The following is a 23,063-nucleotide window of genomic DNA, read 5'->3' on the forward strand; positions in this document are numbered from 1 at the left end:
GCTGAGGCAGAAGAATCAGTTGAACCAGGAGACAGAGATTGCAGTAAGCCCAGACTGCGCCACTCACTCCAGCCTGGTGTCAGAGACTCCGTCTCAAACAAACAAACAAAAAATTAAAAAATAAAATGTACAAATAGAAGTCAGAAAAACAGGAGTCAATACAATTCCAAATTTGTTAAAAATAAAAAGTAGGGCCAGGCACAACAGTTCATGCCTATAATCCTAGCACTTTGGGAGGCTGAAATGGGCAGAGCACTTGAGCTCAGGAGTTAAAGACCAGCCTGAGCAACATAGCAAGACCTCATCTCTACAAAAAATATAAAGATTGGCCAGGCATGGCGGCGCATGGCTGTAGTCTCGGATACTTGGGTGGCTGAGGAAGGAAGATCACTTTTGAGCTCAGGAAGTCAAGGCAGCAGTGAGCTGTGATCTTACCACTGCATTCCAGCCTGGGCAACAGAGTGAGATGCTGTCTCAATAAATAAATAAACCAAATTAAATAAAAAGTAAAGTCAATTTATACATACACACACACACACACAGTATTAGAAGAAAAATCTCCAAAACATTAACAGTGATTAACGCTGGCTGGCTTCTTCACTTTTTATGCTTTTCTATATAGTTTCTAATCTTTCTACAGCAGACATGCTTTTATAAACAAGAAAATAATAAACAGCATTTTCAAAAAAAAATTAGAGCCTACAAGAAGAAAGTGCACTTTATCCTTGCACAATATGAGTTTGAATTGCACAGGTCCACTTATATATGCATTTTCTGTTGCCGCTGCTGTCGAGAAGAAAGCAAGACCATCCCCTCCTTTTCCTCCTCCTCCTCAGCCTACTCAACGTGAAAATATGAGGATGAAGACCTTTATGATGATCCACTCCACTTGATGAATAGTAAATATATTTTCTCTTCCTTATGATTTTCTTAATAACTTTTTTTTCTCTAGTTTGGCAAAAATATAGTATATAATACATATAAAATACAAATACATGTTAATTGATTGTTCATGTTATCAGTAAGGCTTCCAGTCGACAGTAAGCTATGAGTAGTTAAGTTTCAGGGGAGTCAAAAGTTATACATGGGTTTTTGACTGCACAAGGGAGTCAGCCCTATAATCCCTGAATTATTTAAGGGTCAACTGTATTCCTAAATACCCCAAAGAATAACCAGGTTCCAGTTATGGATAAAAGTTAATACCCTTAAGACGTACTATACCTATACATGTTTACCTGTTTGCTCTTTATCACTGTACAGGACTGAGTTAACGGTCTAGTTAATAATCCTATCAGGTTAATAAAATCCCTCACTGCCCTTGTACAGCTTCCATTAAGAAAATTTGTATTTAAGGAGGCTACCATCTAAGAGCAAGAAACAACAGAATTCTAACTGCTTTTCATTATATATGTAAAAATTAAAGACTAAGTTTTGTTTCCTCAATGGAGAAATAACTGGAATGGGATCAGGTATAGTGGCTTATACCCATAATCCCAGTACTTTGGGAGGCTAAGGCAGGAGGATTGCTGACACCAGGAATTTGAGACCAAGCTGGACAATATAGCAAGACCCTATCTCTGTGAAAGGTTTAAACATTAGCCAGGCATAATGGTACATGCCTGTGGTCCCTGCTATTCAGGTGGCTGAGGTGGGAGATCACTTGAGCCTAGGGATTCAAGGTTCAATAAACTATTATGTCACTGTACTCTAGACTGGTCAACAGAATGAGACCCTACCTCTAAAAAAAGAAGGAACAGAAAAAACTCTACTCTACAAATATGACTATGTAAATGTGAAGAGAGAGAAAAAATTAAAATATAACATGAAAATTTATATTATTTAACAAATATAATTATTAATAATAAATAAAGCTTACATTAAAACATTTATGAGACTATAAACTGAAAGTGTCATTAATCTTTATTTCCTCTACAACTATATCTGGAAGAAACATAGATAGTAGATGAACAATAAATGCTATTTGAATAAGTATCTGTGTAACTCCCTATAGCATACAAAATCGTTTTATATTTATCTCATATATTTCACATAAAATATCTTATTGCATATATATATATATATATAGAAAGAGAGAGAGAGAGAGAGAGAGAGAGAGAGAGCGTGCGTGCAAGAGAGACAGCAAGAGAGAGAGTGCAATCTGAAAGAAGCCATGTCTTAAAATATCTTTTGAGTGTAGCATGGTGGCTCATGCCTGTAATCCAAGCACTTTGGGAGGATGAGATGGCAGGATCGCTTGAATCCAGGAGTTCAAGACTAGCTTGGACAATATAGTGAGACCCAGTCTCCACAAAAAATAAAAGAAGTACAGCTGGATTTGATGGCACACACATCTGTAGTCCTAGCTACTTGAGAGGCTGAGGAGGGAAGATAGCTCGAGCCCAGGACTTTGAGGCTCCATGGTTGAGTCACTGCACTCCAGCCTGGGTGACACATAAAGCATAAAGACTGTCTATAAAAAAAAAACAAACTGAATATCTTTTGAAAGCAATTCATAATGTGAGGTAATAATATTTGGGAATAAAAATAAAGATAAGACTTTTTAAATTAACATAAATTAAAATACAGTAATGTGCAAGGCATCAGCACAAGGGACAAGTTAGTAAAAGTTTATCAGAAAAGGATATAATCACTTTCTGTAATTACATTTGACCAGGTCAAAAACACCTCTGCAGCATTTATCTAGACTTCATATGACACAAAATTTAAGAATCATAACCAACAAGCCACCAGTCTATTTATATATGTCACTTATGCACTGAATAATCAGTTACTGAGCAGAAACAAGTGGCATAAAAAGACAAATATGATCAACAATAAGATCTTATCATATGATCCAATGATCATGCTCCTAGGCTCTTACCCAAATGAGCTGAACACATATCCAGACAGAAACCTGAACATGAATGTTTACAGCTGCTTTATTCATAATTGCCAAAAACTGGAAGTATCCAAGATGTCCTTCAAAAGGTGAATGGATAAACAAAATGGTACATCCATACAATGGAATATTACTCAGCAAAAAAAAGAAATAAATGATTAGGTCATCAAAAATACATGGTTGAACCTTAAATGCATACTGATTAATTAAAAAATCAGTTCAAAAAGGTTACATACTGGTATGATTTGAATTATGAGATATTCTGGAAAAGGTAAAACTACAGAAACAAGAAAAAGATCAGTGATTGCCCACAGTTCAGGGGAAGATGGGTGAGGAATGAATGGGTAGAGCACAGGGAATTTTTAGGGCAGTGAAATTATTCTGTATGATACTCTAATGGTGGATATGTTACCTGCATTTGTCAATTTCATAGAACTGTACGACAATAAGAATGAACCCTAACAAACTTCAGTTAATAATACTGTATATTGATACAATTATAGCAAATGTTCTACACTAATGCAAGATGTTAATAACAGGAAACTGGAAGCTGAAAACAGAGGGCATATGGGAATATAATGTACCATCTGCTCAACTTTCATTAAAACAGTTCTTTAAAAAATTTTAAAGTATGGTTGTTTGGGGGAAAGGCAATTTTTGTTAGTATCATTATGAGTATTATTTTAGAGACAAGATCTCACTATGTTGCCCAAGCTGGAGTGCAATGGCACAATCATAGCACTCACTGCAGCCCCGAACTCCTAGGCTCAAGCGATCCTCCCACCTCAGTCTTCCAAGTAGCTAGGACTACAGACGCATACCAACATGCCCATCTAATTCTTTGATTTTTTTTTTAGAGATGCGGTCTCACTATGTTGCCCCAAGCTGGTCTTGAATTCCTGGCCTCAAGTGATCCTCCTGTCTCTCAATCTCCTAAAGTACCGGGATTACAGGCATGAGCTACTGTCATTATTAAAGTATAGGATGCTGAAAAGAGGCCACAGAAAATAGTAAAGGGAAAAGTTTAGAAAGGCTTTCATATGCTGCACTAAAAACTTTTACCTATACTTTATCTTCTGGGCTATGGGAAGTCATTGAATGTTCTGAGTGATACAATATCTGTTTTGGAAAAATGACTCTTGGTAGTGACACTAGGATTTAGAGAATGAGGGTAGTTGTTGGTGTTGTTGTTGTTTATAGACAGGGTCTCACCATACTGTCCAGGCTAGAGTGCAGTGACTATTCACAGGTACAATCATAGGGCACTACAGCCTTAAACTCCTGGGCTCAAATGATCCTCCTGCCTCAGTCTCTGGAGTAGCAAGAGTGAGATGTAAAGCAAAAATTCCAGGAAACCAGTTCCAAGGTTACTGCCATGTGACAGCAATGGTGAATTTGTACTGTGTACTTTTTATATACCAGGCACTTTACCTCATATTATCTAATTTAAACCTTAATAGGTCCTGTTATTATTCCTGCATAATAAATGAGAAATTAGGGCACAGAGTGATTAACCATCTCAATGTATGTGAGCAAAAATAGGAAGATAAGCACGACCCCGTAAGGAACCACAAATAGTTCAGAATTATACTGGTTTGCCTATCAAAGGTTCAGTGACAAGTGACGAAACTGAAGGATACACACAGCCAGACAGGGAAAGACCTTCTATATTATGGTAAGAGGGATTCCTTTTTTATATAAAAGCTACAAATACTTCTCCCATTTATATTTTTCCCTCCTATGAAATACTGTTTATTCACTCATTTAAAATCATTTTATGTGCCAGGTAATGTGTTCGGTTCTGATTACACAACAAGAACATAAGCAGTTCTTATCCATATCATTACGGGTCAAAATCCATGTGCTCTCTTAAGGTTTAACAGACTAAACCACCTGAGTCTAGTCAGTAAGTACATTCTAGCACACCAATTATGATTTCAGAATACTCATTCATTTACTTATTGCTTCTACAATATTTAAGAAGACTCTATTTTCAGTGATAGAAATATTTTCTATCACTGAAAATATCAATACTTTAAAGCACTATTTTCAGTGATAGAAATACAACAATGAACAAAACAAAGCTCACTGACCTCACGGAATTAACTTTTTCGTTGGAGGGTAGAAAAGACAAAAAACATAAATGATATAAATTCTGATAGTAATAAATGCTATTAAAAATTAAACAGGCAAGAGAACAGAGTGTTAGTAACGATACCTAAGTATGCAAGTTTAGAGAAAAATGTTCCAGGTTTTGGGGAAGCCAGGTATATATATATATGCACAACTGTAGTTTGAAAATGCTATGTTCCCATTGGTCGAAAACTCTTTTTGGCAGAGTAGGGATTCTTTTTCATATGTCCTTTTATTCATCCAGCAAGTATTTGTTTGCCTAATCTACTTTATAATTGTCACAATAAGAAAGCAATCATTGGAAGAAAAATGGAAGATTTTAATCAGTCTTATAACCTAAATACAAATGAAGAAAAACATTACAGGAAGAAGGCTCTATTTCTCTATCTCTCCATTTCCCTCCCTCTCTCTCTTACACACACACACACACACACACACACACAGACACGACAATCAGAAGAGCATCCGGCCATTTATTCAGGGTAACCAGATTTGTGTTTGTTGGTCTTTACCAGGTTTCTCAGGATGTCCCCACATTCAAACACTTTGTGTGGCATCTATCCTGATCTTCACCTTAGAAAATATGCTCATTGTTCCTTGTAATTAGGACTCTGCACAGTTGCATTCAGAAGGGCGTCTCGGCAGGGAACAGTGCAGGTTCACAAAGGAGCAGATAAAATATAGAATTTTAGCTTTGGTAAGTGCCCTTGAAGATCAAAATAAGAGGAGTAAAATAAGGGCCAAAGAAATAAAAGATTTGCCTGTGATCTGATAGCTAGTTTCGTCACATATTATGTTGTTCATCCCACAAGAATGTGGGAATCCCAAAAAGCGCCCGGTTTAAATTTAGACCGTATTTTTAGCAATCAACAGAGATTGCTGGAACCTGGGAAGGAATTGAACTAGGCTGACCAAGCCGGTCGAAATGAGCAAAGGGATTAGATCAGAGCACAGAAATTCTGGCTAGCAGTCTGAGAAAGGGGGACAAAGCCAGCCCAGAGAAAAGAGAAGCCGCCTGGGCCAAAGGCTTTCTTACAGTAGACACAATAGTGTCGTACTTCTGGGTCTTACCTTCACTGAGGTTTCTACCCGACAGGTTTAACTGGCCGCTCTTCCTCGCTGCCTTTAACAGCCCTTGGGGTACCGAGGTACCGCAGTCTCTTCCACCTGCTTTGAAACCAGCGCGGGGATCCAGCCCCGCCACCCGCTTCAGGCGCGACATGTTCAAAGTCCCAGGTCCAGAAACTGCAGCCCCGCCCATGACGCTTAAAGGTGGCGCCGCTGGGATGCCCCGCCCCTTTCGTGAGCGCGCGCACTGTGCGCTGGGATCGCGGCCTCGCGCTGGGCCTTCACTCTCTGCGGCGCAGCCCAGATGTCGTCAGCACCAGCCCCTGGGCTGCAGGACAGAGAAGCCTTTTCCGTTGCCGGTGCCGGCCTACCTTCCTAGAATTACTTCGCTCAAGTAAGTGCGTTTAACGGGCTTAAGAGGGGCATTCGGGTTTATTGCTTTCACTGTTACTGCGACTCCAACGTTCTCCTCATTGCTTCCACCGTGGCGAGGGTATCGGGAAAGATAACCTCTCTTCTCCCCTCTCCTAGTCTGAACGTGGGCCTTGACTAAAACTTGAGGTCTGGGCGCGGTCGACAGCCTTTCTGGACCCCAGCCTGTGTTTGTCGCTTATGGTGGTGGCGCCAGACCTCCGGCGTACGGAGCAAAACATTTTCTGTTCTTAGGGCCTATACTAGGACACCATTCTCGTTGTATTGAGGGTATAGTCCAGCAAAGGAGGTAATGTGAAATGGAAGCATTGGCAACATAGAAGACAAAAAACGTTAAAATGTAACAAATGTTCTGTGTACCGCACAGTTTAGGGAGACAAATAGTGGTACAAGCTTTAGTGACTCTCAGACAGCTTGGATTTTGGAGCCCTGAAAAGCAAGTTCAAATCTTAGCTGTTTCTATACTTTACAAACTATGTTAACTTTAGGCAGTTTACTCAACCGCTTATAAACCTCATTGCATGTTTTCATTACTTTAGGGATAATTCCTACCGCATACGGTTTTTGAAATAATCAAGTGAAAATAAAAACTTGAATCTTGAGCTCTTGGTAAGTTCAGAATAATAGCAAATGAAAATTTTGTTCAATAAGTCGGTGTTTCCTAGGAAATTAAAATTTTCATCTGAAATGTACAGCTTACTGATTCATTCAACAAGTAATTATTAAGATTAATCCTGCCTAGTATGTACTATCCTGGGTGCAATAAGTCGGTGTTTCCTAGGAAATTAAAGTTTTCATCTGAAATGTACAGCTTACTGATTCATTCAACAAGTAATTATTAAGATTAATCCTGCCTAGTATGTACTATCCTGGGTGCTAGACTTTTCTTTTGCCTGAAGAGGTTTTGTTTTAAAATAATATGCCGGTGAATACCCTTCTAACCCCCATCAGGTCTACTGAGGATTGGTAGAATAGTTGGATGAGGGCCCTTTGACAAATCACGCACTTTTACCTGAGTCCAGGTTATTCCTACCTGTAAAATTCGGTTTTTAACTCTACCCCCTTTTTTTCCTTAGTTCTGTAGAGACGTTTACACTAATATCGAACAAGAGAAAGTTACCAGTAGCTGTTACCCTACTAAGAAAGGAAAAGAGTGGGTTTTTGTTTTTTTCAGACAAGGTGTCGTTCTGTCGCTGGAGCTGGAGTGCACTGACGTGATTCTGGGTTACTGCAACCTCCGCCTCCCAGGTTCAAGGGATTCTCTTGCCTCAGCCTCCCCAGTAGCTGGGATTATAAGGTGCGTGCCACCACGCCTAATTTTTTTACTTTTTGATCGAGACGGAGTTTCGCCATGTTGGCCAGCCTAGTCTCGAATTCCCCGCACCAAGCGATCTTCCCACTTCGGCTTCCCAAATTGCAGGGATTACAGGTGTGAGCCACTGTACCCAGCCAAGAGTGGGGTTTGAAGCAAAACGACCATAGTAGCTTTTGCAAGGTTATTAATGAGGTCCCTGGTCAGCTTGTCTTCACATTAATGGTAATAGCTGCCTTATTGGGCCCATACCAGGCTCAGTGCTAATACCTCTATTTCCTGTTTCTTATTTAACACTGTGACAAATTTTTAGATGAGGAATTTGAGGCTAAAAGGGTTAAAGAAACTTACCCAACGTCAAAAGTTTCTCCGAGTAGGATGACCAAGAATTTGAACCTAGACTGTCTCCAAAACTTTTCTTTTTAATCACCATGACTTCCCTAGTGGCTTTTCATAATTCCTAACTTGTCTTTTTTTTTTAACCCTGCAGTCATTGTAAGAGACACTTAAGTTGTTTTTAAGATTTATTAAAGAACCACCTTTTTCTCTTTTGTGGGAAGTAACAACCTACCTTTGGAGAAATGAATTGGTCGAGTATAAAATTTTACAGTAACGAGCCCTCCCCCACAACAGATTCTTCTTTCGTTTCATTTTTTTTTTTTTTTTTTTTTTGAGACGGAGTTCCACTCTTGTTTACCCAGGCTGGAGTGCAATGGCGCGATCTCGGCTCACGGCAACCTCCGCCTCCTGGGTTCAGGCAATTCTCCTGCCTCAGCCTCCTGAGTAGCTGGGATTACAGGCACGCGCCACAGTGCCCAGCTAAGTTTTTGTATTTTTAGTAGAGACGGGGTTTCACCATGCTGACCAGTATGGTCTCGATCTGTTGACCTCGTGATCCACCCGCCTCGGCCTCCCAAAGTGCTGGGATTACAGGCGTGAGCCACCGCGCCCGGCTCAATTTTTTTTTTAAGAGACCATGTCTTATTCTGTCACCCATGCTTAAGTATAGTGGTGTGATCACAGCTCACTGCAACCTCGAAATACTGGGCTCAAACAGTGCTCCCACCTCAGCTTCCTGAGTAGCTATCACCACCATGCCCGGCTAATTGTTTTTGTTTTTGGTACAAACGAGTCTGTGTTGCCAAAGCTGGTTTTTAACTCCTGGCCTCAAGCTATCCTTCCATCTAGGGCCTTCCAAAGCACTGGTATTACAGGCATGAGCCACCACACCTGCCTAGTTCATTTTATTAAAAAATAACAGCAAGGTGTAATTTTTTAATTTGTTGTTCTTAAAGTTAAATATTTCATTATTGACATTTAATGATCCTGTATTAAAAGGAAAGTATATCCTGTTTAATGGCAAAGAGTAATTCTGAAAAAAAATCAGGTGGCCATATGCTTGTGGTAAACTCCAATAGATATAAACTGACATATGTAGAATTTTACTACTTAACTGTAATACAGTGTATGTGCGGTGGGGGTGGAGGGGTGTTTTGAGATGAAGTCTAGCTCTATCAACCAGACTGGAGTGCAGTGGCTCTGTCTTGGTCACTGCAACCTCTGCCTCCCAGCTTCAAGTGATTCTCTTGCCTCAGCCTCCCGAGTAGCTGGGATTACAGGTGTGTGCCACCATGCCTGGCTAATTTTTTTTGTATTTTTTTAGTAGAGGCAGGGTTTCACCATGTTGGCCAGGCTGGTCTCAAACCCCTGGTCTCATGTGATCCACCCGCCTCGGCCTCCCAAAGTGCTGGGATTACAGGTGTGAGCCACCACACCCAGCCTGCTGTATTGTATTTATGTAGTAAGTGCAAATTGAGCAAGTACAGTCAAAATTATTACCTTATGGAATAAAGAAAATAATATGTTTTATCTCAAATTGATGGAAACTGAAAGCTAATCAACTTCAATTGAGCTTCTTTATGAAGTAGGTATATATATTTATGTGAGAATTAGCTCTGTATTTCAGTTTTACTTTAAGAAGAACACATTGAAAGCAAAAATTTTAACTTTCAACACTGGCATTTAAGTCAAAGTATTTGCTTTTTTAGAAAAAATGACTTTATATGTACATTACTAAAATAATATGAAATAAATGTCTCCTCTGTCATGGCTGGAGACTGCTGAACAGCTACCTTTTGTAATGGACTTGTCTAGCTAGTATTTACTATATTCATTTTATTTAAGTGATGAAAGGCTTCCCTCTTTGAGCTTCATTTTGCTAAATGAAAAAAGAAAGAGAAGAAACCAAATTTATGTTAAGCCTAAAAATTACATTAGCCAAAGGGTACTGTTCTGTTTCATAACAGAAAGAAAGACTGTTATCAAAGTATAGAGCCACTTGTCTCTACCATTAAAATTTATTAAGACATAGATGAAAGGTCCAATTGATGGGATGAAATTGTAGTAAGAGTAAATTGAATTAATTTGTGCAGATTTGCAAGCACATTTGTTTATAAAATGGAGTCAAGTAAGAGCAAAGTATATTTGCTTTGCAGACATTCTAGGAAGTTTCTTTTTTTGTAAAGTAACAAATTTAGCCTATTGTATTGTTTTTAATCTTTCAGAATAGAGTTATTTATGAGAGTTGCTATCTTATGGTAAAAGTTATTTATGGAGAGAAGATTTACTTTAAAAATTTAGATTTGCTATTTCATGTTTGTTTTCCCTTCCGGTCTATCATAGTCATTTTTAAAAGTAGCTAGGAGAAGACATTCTTTTTTTTTTCCCCCTGGAACAGAGTCTCACTCTGTTGCCCAGGCTTACTGCAGCCTTGACCTCCCTGGCTCAAGGGATCCCCTGGCTCAATGGGTCCTCCCACCTCAGCCTCACAGCTAGCTGGGACTACAGGCACCTTGCTTTTTTTTTTTTTTTTTTTGTAGAGAGAAAGTTTTGCCATATTGCGCAGGCTGTTTTCAAACTCCTGGGCTCAAGCAGCCTACCTGCCTTGGCCTCCCAAAGTGTTGAAATTACAGGCATGAGCCACCATGCCTGCCCGAGAAGACATTCTTTTCTTTACTGTGAAGGCAGTACATATTTTGCATTTTTATAGTTTCAAATGTAGCTTTGAAATTTGTATTATGTTATGAGAGTTGAGTATGGTAATTTTTTCAATGGAAAGAGTGCATTTTCTTTAGAATAATGCATTTGTATATTCTTTGCTCTCTGTGCTTCTCTTACATACTTTTGAATTGTGAAACAGCTTGCTCTAGGAGGTTTAATATTTGATTCTAGTATTTTCTCTCTTTTTTTTTTTTTTTTGAGACAGTTTCGCTTTGTCATCCAGGCTAAAATGCAGAGTTCACTGCAGCCTTAAACTCATGGGTTTAAGTGATCTTCTGGCCTCAGCCTTCAACCCATGCCCCCCAGTAGCTGCAACTGTAGGCTCATGCCACCACATCCAGCTAATATTTTAATGTTTTATAGAGACAGGACCTCCCTATATTGCCCAGACTGGTCTCAAACTCCCAGGCTCAAGCAATCCTCCCACCTCAGTCTTCCAAAGTTCTGGGACTGGCTAGATATCATCACTCATGCCTGTAACTCCAGCATTTTGGGAAGCCAAGGCAGGCAGATCTTGTGAGTTAAGGAGTTCAAGACCAGCCTGAGCAACATGTTGAAACTCTCTATCTCTACAAAAAATACAAAAATTACATGGGCATGGTGGTGTACCACCTGTGATCCCAGCTCCTCAGGAGACTGAGGTAGGATAGCTTGACCACAGAAGGCAGAGGTTGCAGTGAGCTAAGATTGCATCACTACTCCAGCCGGGGCAACAGAGTGAAACCCTGTAGGCCTGGAATTACAGTCATGAGCCACCATGCCCAGCTCTCTATACTTTCAACACAAAAAAATTTTAGTCCCCAGATTTAGGAAACTTTTTTTCTGTCTTACATAAAGGCTTTTTTTACATGTTAGTTTAATTTACTTGAAGGTGGAAGCATTAGTATAAAAAAAATTATCAAAAATGCTTTTAATTTTGGGGTTTTTTTCCTGGTTTATTATATTTTAAAAAGAAACTGAAACAAGGGTGGTGGTAGACCAGTCCTGCTTATGTCATTTTCAAAAAAGCACTATAATATTGAGATTTGTTTATTAGTTGTTCTAAAATCAGCTGGAAGTGTTTCCTATTATTCACAGTGATGGTTACACCTAACCTTTAATAGCTAGTGCAGTATTCTTGCTCTTTTAATACGTTTTCTGACTTCAAGTCTCAGATTTTGTATTAATTGTACAGATTTTATGATTTGTTTGGGGGGTGGGGGACTTTAAACTAGTAAAGTAATACAGAAGTAAAGTTAGGGCACCAAACCCTATCTTTGTATTACCACATACACTACTGAGTGAGTCTGTTTTAAAAATAATTTCAGTCAAAATCCACTATTTTAAAATTTGACTTTATATCCACGCTGTCCCACCCACAGTTTTGTTCAAGTTGGATTCTGCTTGCAATTTCATTTACTTTAAAAAGGGAGAGACAGTAAATGTTTATGAATGAGAAATACTGTTCATATACCAAAGCTCACGTACAGTTTTAATAAGACACAATATGGTCCCTGAGACTTTATCCTTAATGTCAACTTAAGGGGGAAAATCTGAATAATCTAGTAGTTTGTTAACAATCACAATCAATAGATTATTAATTTAAAATTTGATACTCAGATTTCTAGGCCACGTATTTATACTTAAAATTACAATTTGATAAGTCCTAGTTTAGCTTTCAGAATACCTTCAAGACTGCTCACAATTTTTTTTTCTACTTGAGTTTTTTTTTCCCATCCTTTGCAATATCACAGTTACATATACTTAAATATTTGAAAGGTATACATCACTGGAGTGTTGAAATAGTGAACATTTAAATACTTGGTACCAGTGATGCAAATCTGTGAACCTAGCCATCATCATTCCAGAGGTACGTGTTTTTCACTCAACACTTAATTTATCAACCATCAGTACAACTTTATGACCATCTTAGAGGTGCTGACATTTTTGCTTTTCTTTTTAACTCATTTCCTAGAAATAGTCCATCTCTACCATCATATCCCTCCTCTAAAATAATTACTTGATCAATATCTCCAAGTGCTTTAGATTTCAGCCTGAGCTAATTGTTGACTTGAAACTAACAAGAAGTGACTGGGGTGGCAATTGCAGGAAAGAAACATGGCCTTTAAAAACTACTTATTGTGCTTTATTTTTAGGAACTAAAATTTTTTAATTTTAGTAAAATTGTGAGTCATACTTCACTTTTTTTAAATTGTGCTTTGGTTATTTAACAGTTTTTTTGTTTTGATCCATGTCATAGTACTTCTAATCAATAAATTTATTTTCATGTTTGTTTGTTTTTGTTTTTGTTTGAGATGGAGTCTCACTCTGTCACCTAAGCTGGAGTGCAGTGACACGATCTTGGCTCCCTGCGACCTCTGCCTCCCGGGTTCAAGCCATTCTCCTGCCTCAGCCTCCCAAGTAACTGAGATTATAGATGCATGCCACCACACCCAGCTAATTTTTGTATTTTTAGTAGAAATGGAGTTTTGCCATGTTGGCTAGGCTGGTCTCGAATTTCTGACTTCATGTGATCCGCCCACTTCGGCCTCCCAAAGTGCTGGGATTACAGGCATGAGCTATATCATGCCTGGCTATTTTAATATTAATCAAAGGTATGTGCAGCCGTTTGTGTCTTTTGCAAATAAGAATAACATTCTTGCTCTAAAAATATGCAAAAGTAATTGAAGCTTTCCTAGAATGACTTTTTCATGGAAATATTTGTGTCTTATGAGAAAAGTAATGTTTAGCCATCATCTACTTATGTATGCTATTGGTAATATACTGCTTTAGGATCAAAATGATTATAAAAATTTGAAATCTGTTCATGTTAGTATCATGTTTGCATTGCAGTAGCCTCTTACAAGAGAAGGGTCATCTAATAATGGTATAATTCATCTTTACTATAACTTATATGTTTACAGGGTATTTTCTTATCAATTTAATTTTGACAATAATGCTGTAAGGTAAGACAAATATTACTGTCATTACTCATCAATTGGAAAGATAAGGAAAGCCGAGTATGGCGGCTCATGCCTGTAATCCCAGCACTTTAGGATGCCCTGGTGGGAGTTCAAGACCAGCCTTGGCAACGTAGGGAAACCCTGTCTCTACAAAAAGTTTAATATATTAGCTGGGTGTGGTGGCATGAACCTATGGTCCCAGCTTCTGGAGGGGTGGAGGTAAAGGGCTGAGGCAGGCGGATTACTTGAACCCATGAGTTTGAGTCTGCTTTCAACTCTGATCAACCCGGGAGGCAGAACAAGATCCTGCCTCAAAAAAAGTATAATAAAAGAAAAGAAGGGCCGGGCACGGGCTCACACTTGTAATCCCAGCACTTTGGGAGGCCAAGGCAGGTGGATCATGAGGCCAGGAGTTCAAGACCAGCCTGGCTAACACTGTGAAACCCTGTCTCTACTAAAAATACAAAAATTAGCTGGGCATGGTGGCGGGTGCTTGTAATCCCAGCCACTTGGGTGGCTGAGGCAGGAGAATCGCTTGAACCTGGGAGGTGGAGGTTGCAGTGAGCCGAGATCGCACCACTGCACTCTAGCCTGGGTGACAGAGCCAGACTCCGTCTCAAAAAAAAAAGAAAGAAAAGATGAGGAAATGGAGAGTTGGAAACTGACTTTCCTGTAATGACATGTTACATTTGTTGAGTGCCTATGATGTTGGGCACTCTGCTAAGTGCTTTGTGTTTATATTTTTAATCTTAGAAACTTCAAATGGCATCATTTTCCCCATTTTTCACACAAGGGATACATTAGCTCATGTGGTTAGTTAGAGGAAGTACTTATTACAGTAAATGAGAACATTCATAGGGGAGTAGAATCAGGGAGAATAGAAGCCACCTATATTTTTACATTCACATAGTTTGAATATTTAACATTAAACTTATTGCTGTTTTTAACATTCCACAAAAAACCTATGATAAAATGTGAAGTCTAAATGAGAAACTGTTCTCACTACGTAAACTAACTAGAAGAGTTTTATCTTTCATGTGAGTTTAAATTTTTTTTTATTATGACAAGACATAGTAGGAGACAGTACATCGTAGTAGAAACACAGGCTTTGGAGTGAGATGTAGTACCTGGTTGGGTTTTTTTAAATCTCCGCTCGGCTATTACTTGCTTTATATGTTAGACAAATTGCTTAACTTTTGTAAGCCTTAATTTCTTTATTTATAGAGTAGTCATTATAATAGTAATTAATTTATTCTAAGCATTTGTATTAGTATTCTCACTTATCCTCACAACAACCCCAACAAGGTGGGCATTATTATTACCCTCTTAGTTTAAATAAGGAAATTGAAACACCAAGTAATGAGCTGAAGTTCAAATAATTATCTTAATTGGTAGAGCCCCTTCAGGTGACTCTAGGGCCTTCATTATTAATTACTCTAGCACCTTTTAAGTGTTTTGAGGATTGAAGGTCATTTTGAAAATATTCAATTAATGTAATTCAGTCTTATTAATAAAATGTACTGATTTGAGTACTTTCCTTTTTTTCAAGTTTAAGTAAGTCTTTAAAAAACAATTTTCCTTCATGAAGAGAAAGTTAATTTTATCACATGGGGGAGAAAACATAAAAGGTCAAATGGTGCATATATCTAATTCCTTGATTACAAAAAACTAATATTAAAATGCATGAAACTATTAGAGGTAAAGATACGTATACTCTACTGGATATTTTCTTGCAGTGAACTTTTTTTTCTTTTTTAAGATTGTGAAGCATTCCCTCCAATGGCTTTTTGTCAGTTGAGACTCCAAAAGAATCTTTTATAATATAGAAGATATTACTGAGTAATCAGTGTCTGGAGCTCAGCCAAATGTTTCTTTTGAGCTGATTAAATTAAAAGCCAAGGAAATCTGTACAAATAAATTGACTCTGTTTTCCAAGCCATACATGTGCACTATAGCTGAGAATACTGTGCATATGGATGCAAGCAACAGTATCTTAATGTTCTACTACTTTTTTTCTCTATGTTAATCATAAAACAAAGCTATGAAAAAAAATCACAGAAAGATTTGTGCCTATAATTTCAGGGTGTTCACAGACCCTGCTCTGTCAATTTAAAAACATACATATAAAATCCTTGCTATAAGACAATATATATTAAATGATATTAAAGAAGTATTTGAAAATAAACTTAGGTAGACTTTTTTCTGTCCTAGTATATGTGTCCATGTGTTCTTTTTTCTGTCAGTCAGTTCTCTAGTGCGAACTCATCCTTATCAGCCCTTCATTTAGATGAAGAAATGGGAGCGTGGGATTCACAATTTGATTTTTAAATAGTCACTAATATTTATAAAATTGTATCAATTTGTAGAATTAGAATAGATCTATCTAATTTATACAATTAGAAATAGAAATTAAAATACATCTGCAGATAAGTTTTTTTTGTTTTTTGGTTTGAGATAGAGTCTTGCCCTGTCATCTAGGCTGGAGTGCAGTGGTACAATCTCAGCTCAATGCAACCTCCTCCTCTTGGGTTCAAGCGATTCTCCTGCCTCAGCCTCCCAAACAGTGGGGACTACAGTTGCACACCCTCACGCCCAGCTAATTTTTGTATTTTTAGTAGAGGCGGGGTTTCATCATGTTGGCCGTGCTGGTTTGAACTCCTGGCCTGAAGTGATCTGCACGCCTCGGCCTCCCAAAGTGTGGGGATTACAGGCATGAGCCCCCACTCCTGGCCTGCAGATGAGTTTTTTGAAACTTACGGATTTGTAATCAGCAATTTATTTCCTGAGTTTTTCTTATTGCTCTTTATAGCTAAAGGGGAAAAAATTATAGTCAAATACTTTGAGAGATTACTCAACCAAATTTCCCTCTAAATGGATACAAATACAGTATCATCATTCACAAAGCCTTTGCTGTATACATACCCTTATGTATACTTTAGTGATAAGCCATCTGCCTTACAGAGTTGAGCAGATTATATGAGGCATTTGTAAAGTTTCTGGCACATAAGTGATGGTAGATTTTTGTCTAATGCTGGATTTGTTCCAGTATAATATTATTAGGTACCAGAAACCAAAAGACTGATACATTGCCTTCTCTAGCCTCAAAAAATGTATTTGCTTCACAGTAGAGGAAAGAGCTATTTAACAATTCCATAAGAAGCCTGTTGAGGCCGGGCACGGTGGCTCACGCCTATAATCCCAGCACTTTGGGAAGCCGAGGCGGGTGAATCACGAGGTCAAGAGATCAAGACATGGTGAAACCCCGTCTCTACTAAAAATACAAAAAATTAGCTGGGTACGGTGGCACGTGCCTTTAATCCCAGCTACTCAGGAGGCAGAGGCAGGAGAATTGCCTGAACTCAGGAGGCGGAGGTTGCGGTGAGCCGAGATCACGCCATTGCACTCCAGCCTGGGTAACAAGAGCGAAACTCTGTCTCAAAAAAAAAAAAAAAAAGGCCTGTTGCTTGTGCTGATTTGCAAAATTGTGTCAATTGGGAGGACTCCACTGTCTTTTCCATTAGTGTGAACAAAAGTGGCTAACAAAAACAAAAGTAACTTGATTTATCCAACTGGAAACAAGGTGTCCAGTGGACCTGTGCCTTCTCTCTTTTATATAAAAGATCTATCTAAATACGAAGATATTTTTAGAAGCTTGAAATGGAAAGAACTAAAGCTTGTTCATTAGGATTAAGAGAATTGGTATTGTTTTAAGGATATGTATAAAGCCTCATTGTCTAATGTTAATTGACATGCTTTCCTGCTAATATAAAGCACCAGTTTAATTTTTTTTTTCCAATGTGGCAGGAGTGGTTCCCTACCTGTCCTACCTGTGAATCTTCAAAGTATTATGGGGAACCTGTAAGTTACATCCTGTATTTCAAACGCCTATAAGAAATCATGTACTTTTCCATAATGTGACTTTATAGGACAAATGTTAGGTTTAACTTTTTTTCTTTTGAGATAAGGTCTCACCCTGTTACCCAGACATGGAGTACAGTGTCATGATCTCAGCTCACTGCAGCTTTGACCTTTCAGGCTCAGGTGATCCTCCACTTTAGTCTTCCAAGTAATTGCGACCACAAGTGCACACTACCACACCCGGATAACTTCTTTGTATTCTTTGTAGAGATGGGGTTTCTTCATGTTGCCCAGGCTGGTCCCAAACAACTGGGCTCATGCAACCCGCCCATCTCTGCCTCCCAAAGTGCTGGGATTACAGGCATGAGCCACCATAACCAGCTGCATTATCTTACAATAAAACTGATAAAATAATTATTGTATATATGTAACTAGAAGCCTTCCCTTACCTACCTCCAAAGATGAGCTAATTGAACATTCTCTGTGCATGCTTCCTTCACTTCGCTTTCCATTTGACAAGATTTCTTTCTGTGTCTCTCTGAAATATAAACTGGAATGCATTCACTTCACAAAGAGTAGTCTTCTTACTTTTCTTGAAGGATTCAAATTTGTTCTTATTGTTAGGGTCTAATTTGTTATTTCCTCTGTCTGGAATACTCTTCCTCCAGAAGTTCAAATGACCTGCTTCTTCCTTTTAGTAAGGTCTAAGCAGATAACACTTTCTGCCATCCTCTGTCCTATTTCATTTCATCACAACACATTACTCCTTTCATATTTGTGTTTTTTTATTGAAAGTTTACCATACTAGACCTGAAGTATTATGATAGCAGGGACATTCACTTGATTTTCCCTGCTCTGTTTCCAGCAGTTAGGAAAATCCTTGCAACAGAGTTAGGTACATAATATTTGAAGAGATTTGTGAGTTTTTTGACTGTCTCTTAATGATACTGTAGCTATAGTGAATAAAACAGGCATGAATTCTGTCTCGAGATTCAATCTTTTCTATAGCCTTGTTTAATTGCGAGCCTAAATAAATCTGAAGTGATTTAAAACTGTCATAGATTGGACATATTTGTTACTTGCTTTAATATATTTGTTGTCTTTAGGCATATGTCTTATTCCTATGTGAAACAGACATTAACATAATTATCAATCTATTTATTAAACATACAAGAATCTTCAAAATTATGATTCAGCTCTTCATTTGACTGACAAATTGACATAGGTTTTTAGAAATGAAGTGAAATTTTCTAAAATCACATGCTTAATGACAGGGCTGGTATTTTAAGCTAACCTTCTAACTTTAAATTCAGTGAATTTTTTGGTAGCTGCTAAATGATTTGAAAATAAAATATTTTAAAGTCCTCTTTATTTGAATAAACTTTTTTGCCACTTTGTTTCTCTATAGCAAAGTAGCCTCTATTTGTTCAGTAAGTTATACATAAATTGGCTTCTGGTGGTTTAAAGGATTTTATCACAACTCTTTTTCTTTGGTTTGAATTTGTAATTTTAATTATGAAATATGTCAAACATACAGAAAAATGTAGAGTCATATAAAAGATTTCTGTGTACCCATCACAGAGAATTAGTAAGTGTTAACATTTAAGGAAAAAAAGAAAAAGGTATGATCCCTCCCTTCTGTTATTTGTCCTTTTATCATCAAATATTTTTTAGTATGTGTGGTATATAATAGACACTCCTAATAAATGTTAACTATTAAAAATCTGTAACTGGCAGTTACATATGTATGATTCAAAATGAGTAAATAAATTGCCAGACATTTTTGTATTCACAGATACTCATTTATGAGTGACTTGCAATTAGTCATACAATCAGCCTCCATAACCATGTGTTTCACATACTTGGGTTTAACCAATCCCTATCAAAAATATTCAAAAAAATTTGAAAAGACATTAGAAATACAGAATAACAGCGATTTACAAAGCATTTATATTGTATTTAGTATTAAAAGTTGAGTATCCCTAATCTGAAAAACCAAAATCCAAAATGCTCCAAAATCTGAAACTTTGAGCACTGACATGACACAAAATAAATGCTCATTGGAGCATTTCAGATTTAAATGTTCACATTAGGGATGCTAAATCAGTAAATATAATGCAGATATTCCAAAATCTTTTTTAAAAATTCAAAACACTTCTGGTCCCAAGCATTTTAGATAAGGGTTACTCAAGTGTATGAAAGGATGTGCTTACATTATATGCAAATACAGTCATACCCCTCCTGAGGTAAGTATTCAGGAGGAATTGATACCAGGACCCCAGAGGATACCAAAATCCACAGATGCTCAAGTTCTTTATGTAAAATAGTATAGTGTTTGTATATAATCTGTGTACATTCTCCCAAATATTCTAAATAATCTCTATACTAATAATAATACAATGTAAATGCTGTGTAAATAGTTGTTAGACAAGAAATGAAACGTCTATACACGTTTATACCATCAATTTTTTCCCACATATTTTCAATCCCAGGTTGGTTGAATCCACGTACATGGAGCCTATGGATACAGACCAAATGCATTACCACACAACACCATTTTATGTAGGGTATTTGAGCATCCTCTGGTTCTGGTATTTGTGGGAGGGTCCTGGAGCCAATCCCTCACAGATACTGAGGGACAACTGTATGCTTTTCTTTAAAAGTCTTGGCTCTAGCTAATGCTAGTTCATTTCTATGAAGGCCATAATTTGTAATTTTGTTGAAGCTCACATTCAGTCAACCCATCTGTTTTCTGTATAAGCACTAGTGAAAGTCACTTAGCCAGTTGGCTCTGCATCCAAATATCAATAACCTTGTGCTCTAATCTCTTCCATATTGCATCTTGACTGCATTGTGCCGAGAGGTATTCACTAATGTAGATACTCGGTAAGGCTTCAGGTTTTACCTTTAAAAACATTCAAGGTCAAGTAAATTATTTAGCAAACTGTCTTAAATGACATTGACATTAAGGTATATTTGTGCGTGTATCCAGCACATTTATTGGGCACTGATTTTGTGACAGACATTTTGCCGGATTCTGGACTGACCCAGGAAGCTCACAACTTTGAGTGATACATGTCAATAATAAATGTATGTATCCTCTGTTATTTAGTAGAAAAGAGGAAGCCCTAACAGCTTGTAGAAGTCAAAGCAGTGAAGAAAGGAATGCTCTACAGAAGACGACAGATAAAATGAGGGACGTCATTAACTTCTATCTAGGCACAGAGATATTATGGTTTTTGTCATGTTTGGGGAACTACAAGTCACTGGACTACACTGAACGAAGTTGAGAGAATAGTTCAGATGAGGATGAAAACTAAGGCAAGCATTTTTTAATACTCAAAAGCTTCAAAATTATTTTAAGCAAGAATATGTATGCAAAACAAGTTTTTTTTGAGAAACTGCAGTATAGATTTTCTTTAGAAATATATACTTGAAAAAAAATATGTAAACTTGAATATATTTTCTTTAGAAATACATACTTGAATATATTTTCTTTAGAAATATATACTTGAATATATTTAAGTACTGTAAACTGTGCTTCCAAAAAGTCAGCTATTGTGAAATTGATCGGGCGCGGTGGCTCACATACCTGTAATCCCAGCACTTTGGGAGACCAAGGCCGTGGATCACCAGAGGTCAGGAGTTTGAGATCAGCCTGGCCAACAGGGTGAAACCTCGTCTCTACTAAAAATGCAAAACTTAGCTGGGCGTGATGGCAGGAGTCTGTAATCCCAGCTACTCACGAAGCTGAGGCAGGAGAATTGCTTGAACACAGGAGGCAGAGGTTGCAGTGAGCCAAGATGGTGATTCCACTCCACTTCCAGCCAGAGCAACGGGACGACTGTCTCAAAAAAAAAAAAAAAAAAAAATCATCTATTGTGAATAAATTTTCAAAGTGCTAGTAAGTGTAACATTAAAATATCTTTTCTAAAAGTTTGAGTGACAAAACAAATTGGTCACAGATTTAATGTTACCAAAATTCACGGACATTGAAGATTCCAGGACATTTTATACTGCTGGTGGTGGGGTGGCATCTTGGCTTGGGTGTAAATACCGTTAGTAACTGGATAGATCTGTAGATGATTATCAGTATGTTTGAGTAGTATTTAATAAGAATAGTTGCTAAAGTGACTTTCTTCAGGGAGATGAATGCTTGCTTTAAAAAAAAAAACTGTATACTTTTCTTCTCTCTTCCGAAGAAGAAAAGAAAAACAAGAGGGACGAAGATGGACAGCGGTGCTTCGCATTTCTCGAGCTGCAGGCGGGGCTGCTGGGCCTGCGGGGGGTGGAGCCGACGCTGACGCGCCCCGCGCCGCAAGGCATTGTGGGAGCTCGAGCCCGCTAGTGTGGTGGTTGGAGGCGAGGTGGGGCGGCCGTTTGTTTTCTCGTGGTCTGGAACTCGCGCGCTCTCCTCCCCTCCCCCGCGGCGCGCGGCGGGGGGGTAGAAACGGCGGCGGCGGCGGCGGCAGCGGCAGCAGTAGCAGTAGCAGTAATAGCAGAGGCTGTAGCATCGGACACCCTCCTCTCCCGCGAACCGGTTCCTCTTCCCCCTTCTTCTCACTGTTTGTTGTGTGTTTGATGTGTTAAAGCAGGAGCGAGAACCCGAGCAGCGCCATGAGCAACACTACCGTCGTCCCTAGCACTGTGGGTCCGGGCCCCAGCGGCGGGCCCGGTGGCGGAGGTGGTGGCGGCGGAGGCGGCGGCACCGAGGTAATCCAGGTGACTAATGTCTCCCCGAGCGCTAGCTCTGAGCAGATGCGGACTCTCTTCGGTTTCCTAGGCAAGATCGACGAACTGCGCCTCTTCCCGCCGGAGTGAGTATCGTCCACCATCACGGTTTCTGCTAACGCAGCCTTAGCCTAGGCCTAAACCACCCACCATTCCCTTAGGCCCCTGTCGCTACTTCCCCGGGCCAGGCTGCTTGAGTGGCTGCTGGCTTAGGACAGTTGTTGTGTTCCAGGCCTATAAAAAAATGCAGAGAGGCAGAGCCAGGGCTTTTTGGGATTAGGAAACACTGGCTCTTATTCTCGGGAATTTTTTTTTTGCCTTAAAGTGTGCCAACGTGGTCGTTTGGCTTTGGGGGCCTAACGCAAAACTACACTCTGTACTTAGTATATAGGTTAAATGCCTTTTTTAAAAATATCAAGTATTTCTTCGCGTTCTTAAGAAAGGTAACAAAGTTACTCATGCTTGTGTTAATTTGGTGTTGAACTTTTTAGGTAGTTGTTCACTTATTGCTAAGTATTGTGGTTCTGGCCCAACAATATAATTCAAAGATCATATTCTCTTCTACAGACAATTTAGTGAACCTGATTACTTAATTTTTATAATGTCATAAAATGGGTTATAGCTGAAA

General features: G+C 38.5%; 2 protein-coding genes across 20 annotated transcripts in view; one reads left to right on the forward strand and one right to left on the reverse strand.

Annotated features, from left to right (window-relative positions):
- The window catches only part of LRRC40 (leucine rich repeat containing 40), a 67,417-nt gene extending 61,138 nt beyond the window's left edge, over positions 1-6,279 (reverse strand). For all 6 annotated transcript variants that reach the window (XM_035251858.3, XM_017974833.4, XM_002750952.7 and 3 more), the window contains exon 1: positions 6,104-6,279. In XM_035251858.3, coding sequence (XP_035107749.3) covers positions 6,104-6,254 — 151 coding nt within the window. In that variant the 5' untranslated portion in view covers positions 6,255-6,279. The remainder of the gene's footprint in view (positions 1-6,103) is intronic.
- Positions 6,280-6,402: 123 nt separating this feature from the next.
- Positions 6,403-23,063, forward strand: part of SRSF11 (serine and arginine rich splicing factor 11) — a 47,206-nt gene continuing 30,545 nt past the window's right edge. For 4 of the 14 annotated variants that reach the window (XM_009001464.5, XM_035251863.3, XM_035251864.3 and 1 more), the window contains exons 1-2: positions 6,403-6,494; positions 22,300-22,521. In XM_009001464.5, the coding sequence (XP_008999712.1) occupies positions 22,322-22,521 (200 nt within the window). In that variant the 5' untranslated portion in view covers positions 6,403-6,494; positions 22,300-22,321. Of the gene's footprint in view, positions 6,495-7,706; positions 7,830-22,023; positions 22,072-22,296; positions 22,522-23,063 lie in introns of those variants that run through there. The other 10 variants (XM_035251859.3, XM_035251860.3, XM_035251861.3 and 7 more) reach the window with 3 other exon arrangements.

This window comes from Callithrix jacchus, chromosome 7 (assembly GCF_049354715.1).
Source record: "Callithrix jacchus isolate 240 chromosome 7, calJac240_pri, whole genome shotgun sequence".
Lineage (NCBI taxonomy): Eukaryota > Metazoa > Chordata > Mammalia > Primates > Cebidae > Callithrix > Callithrix jacchus.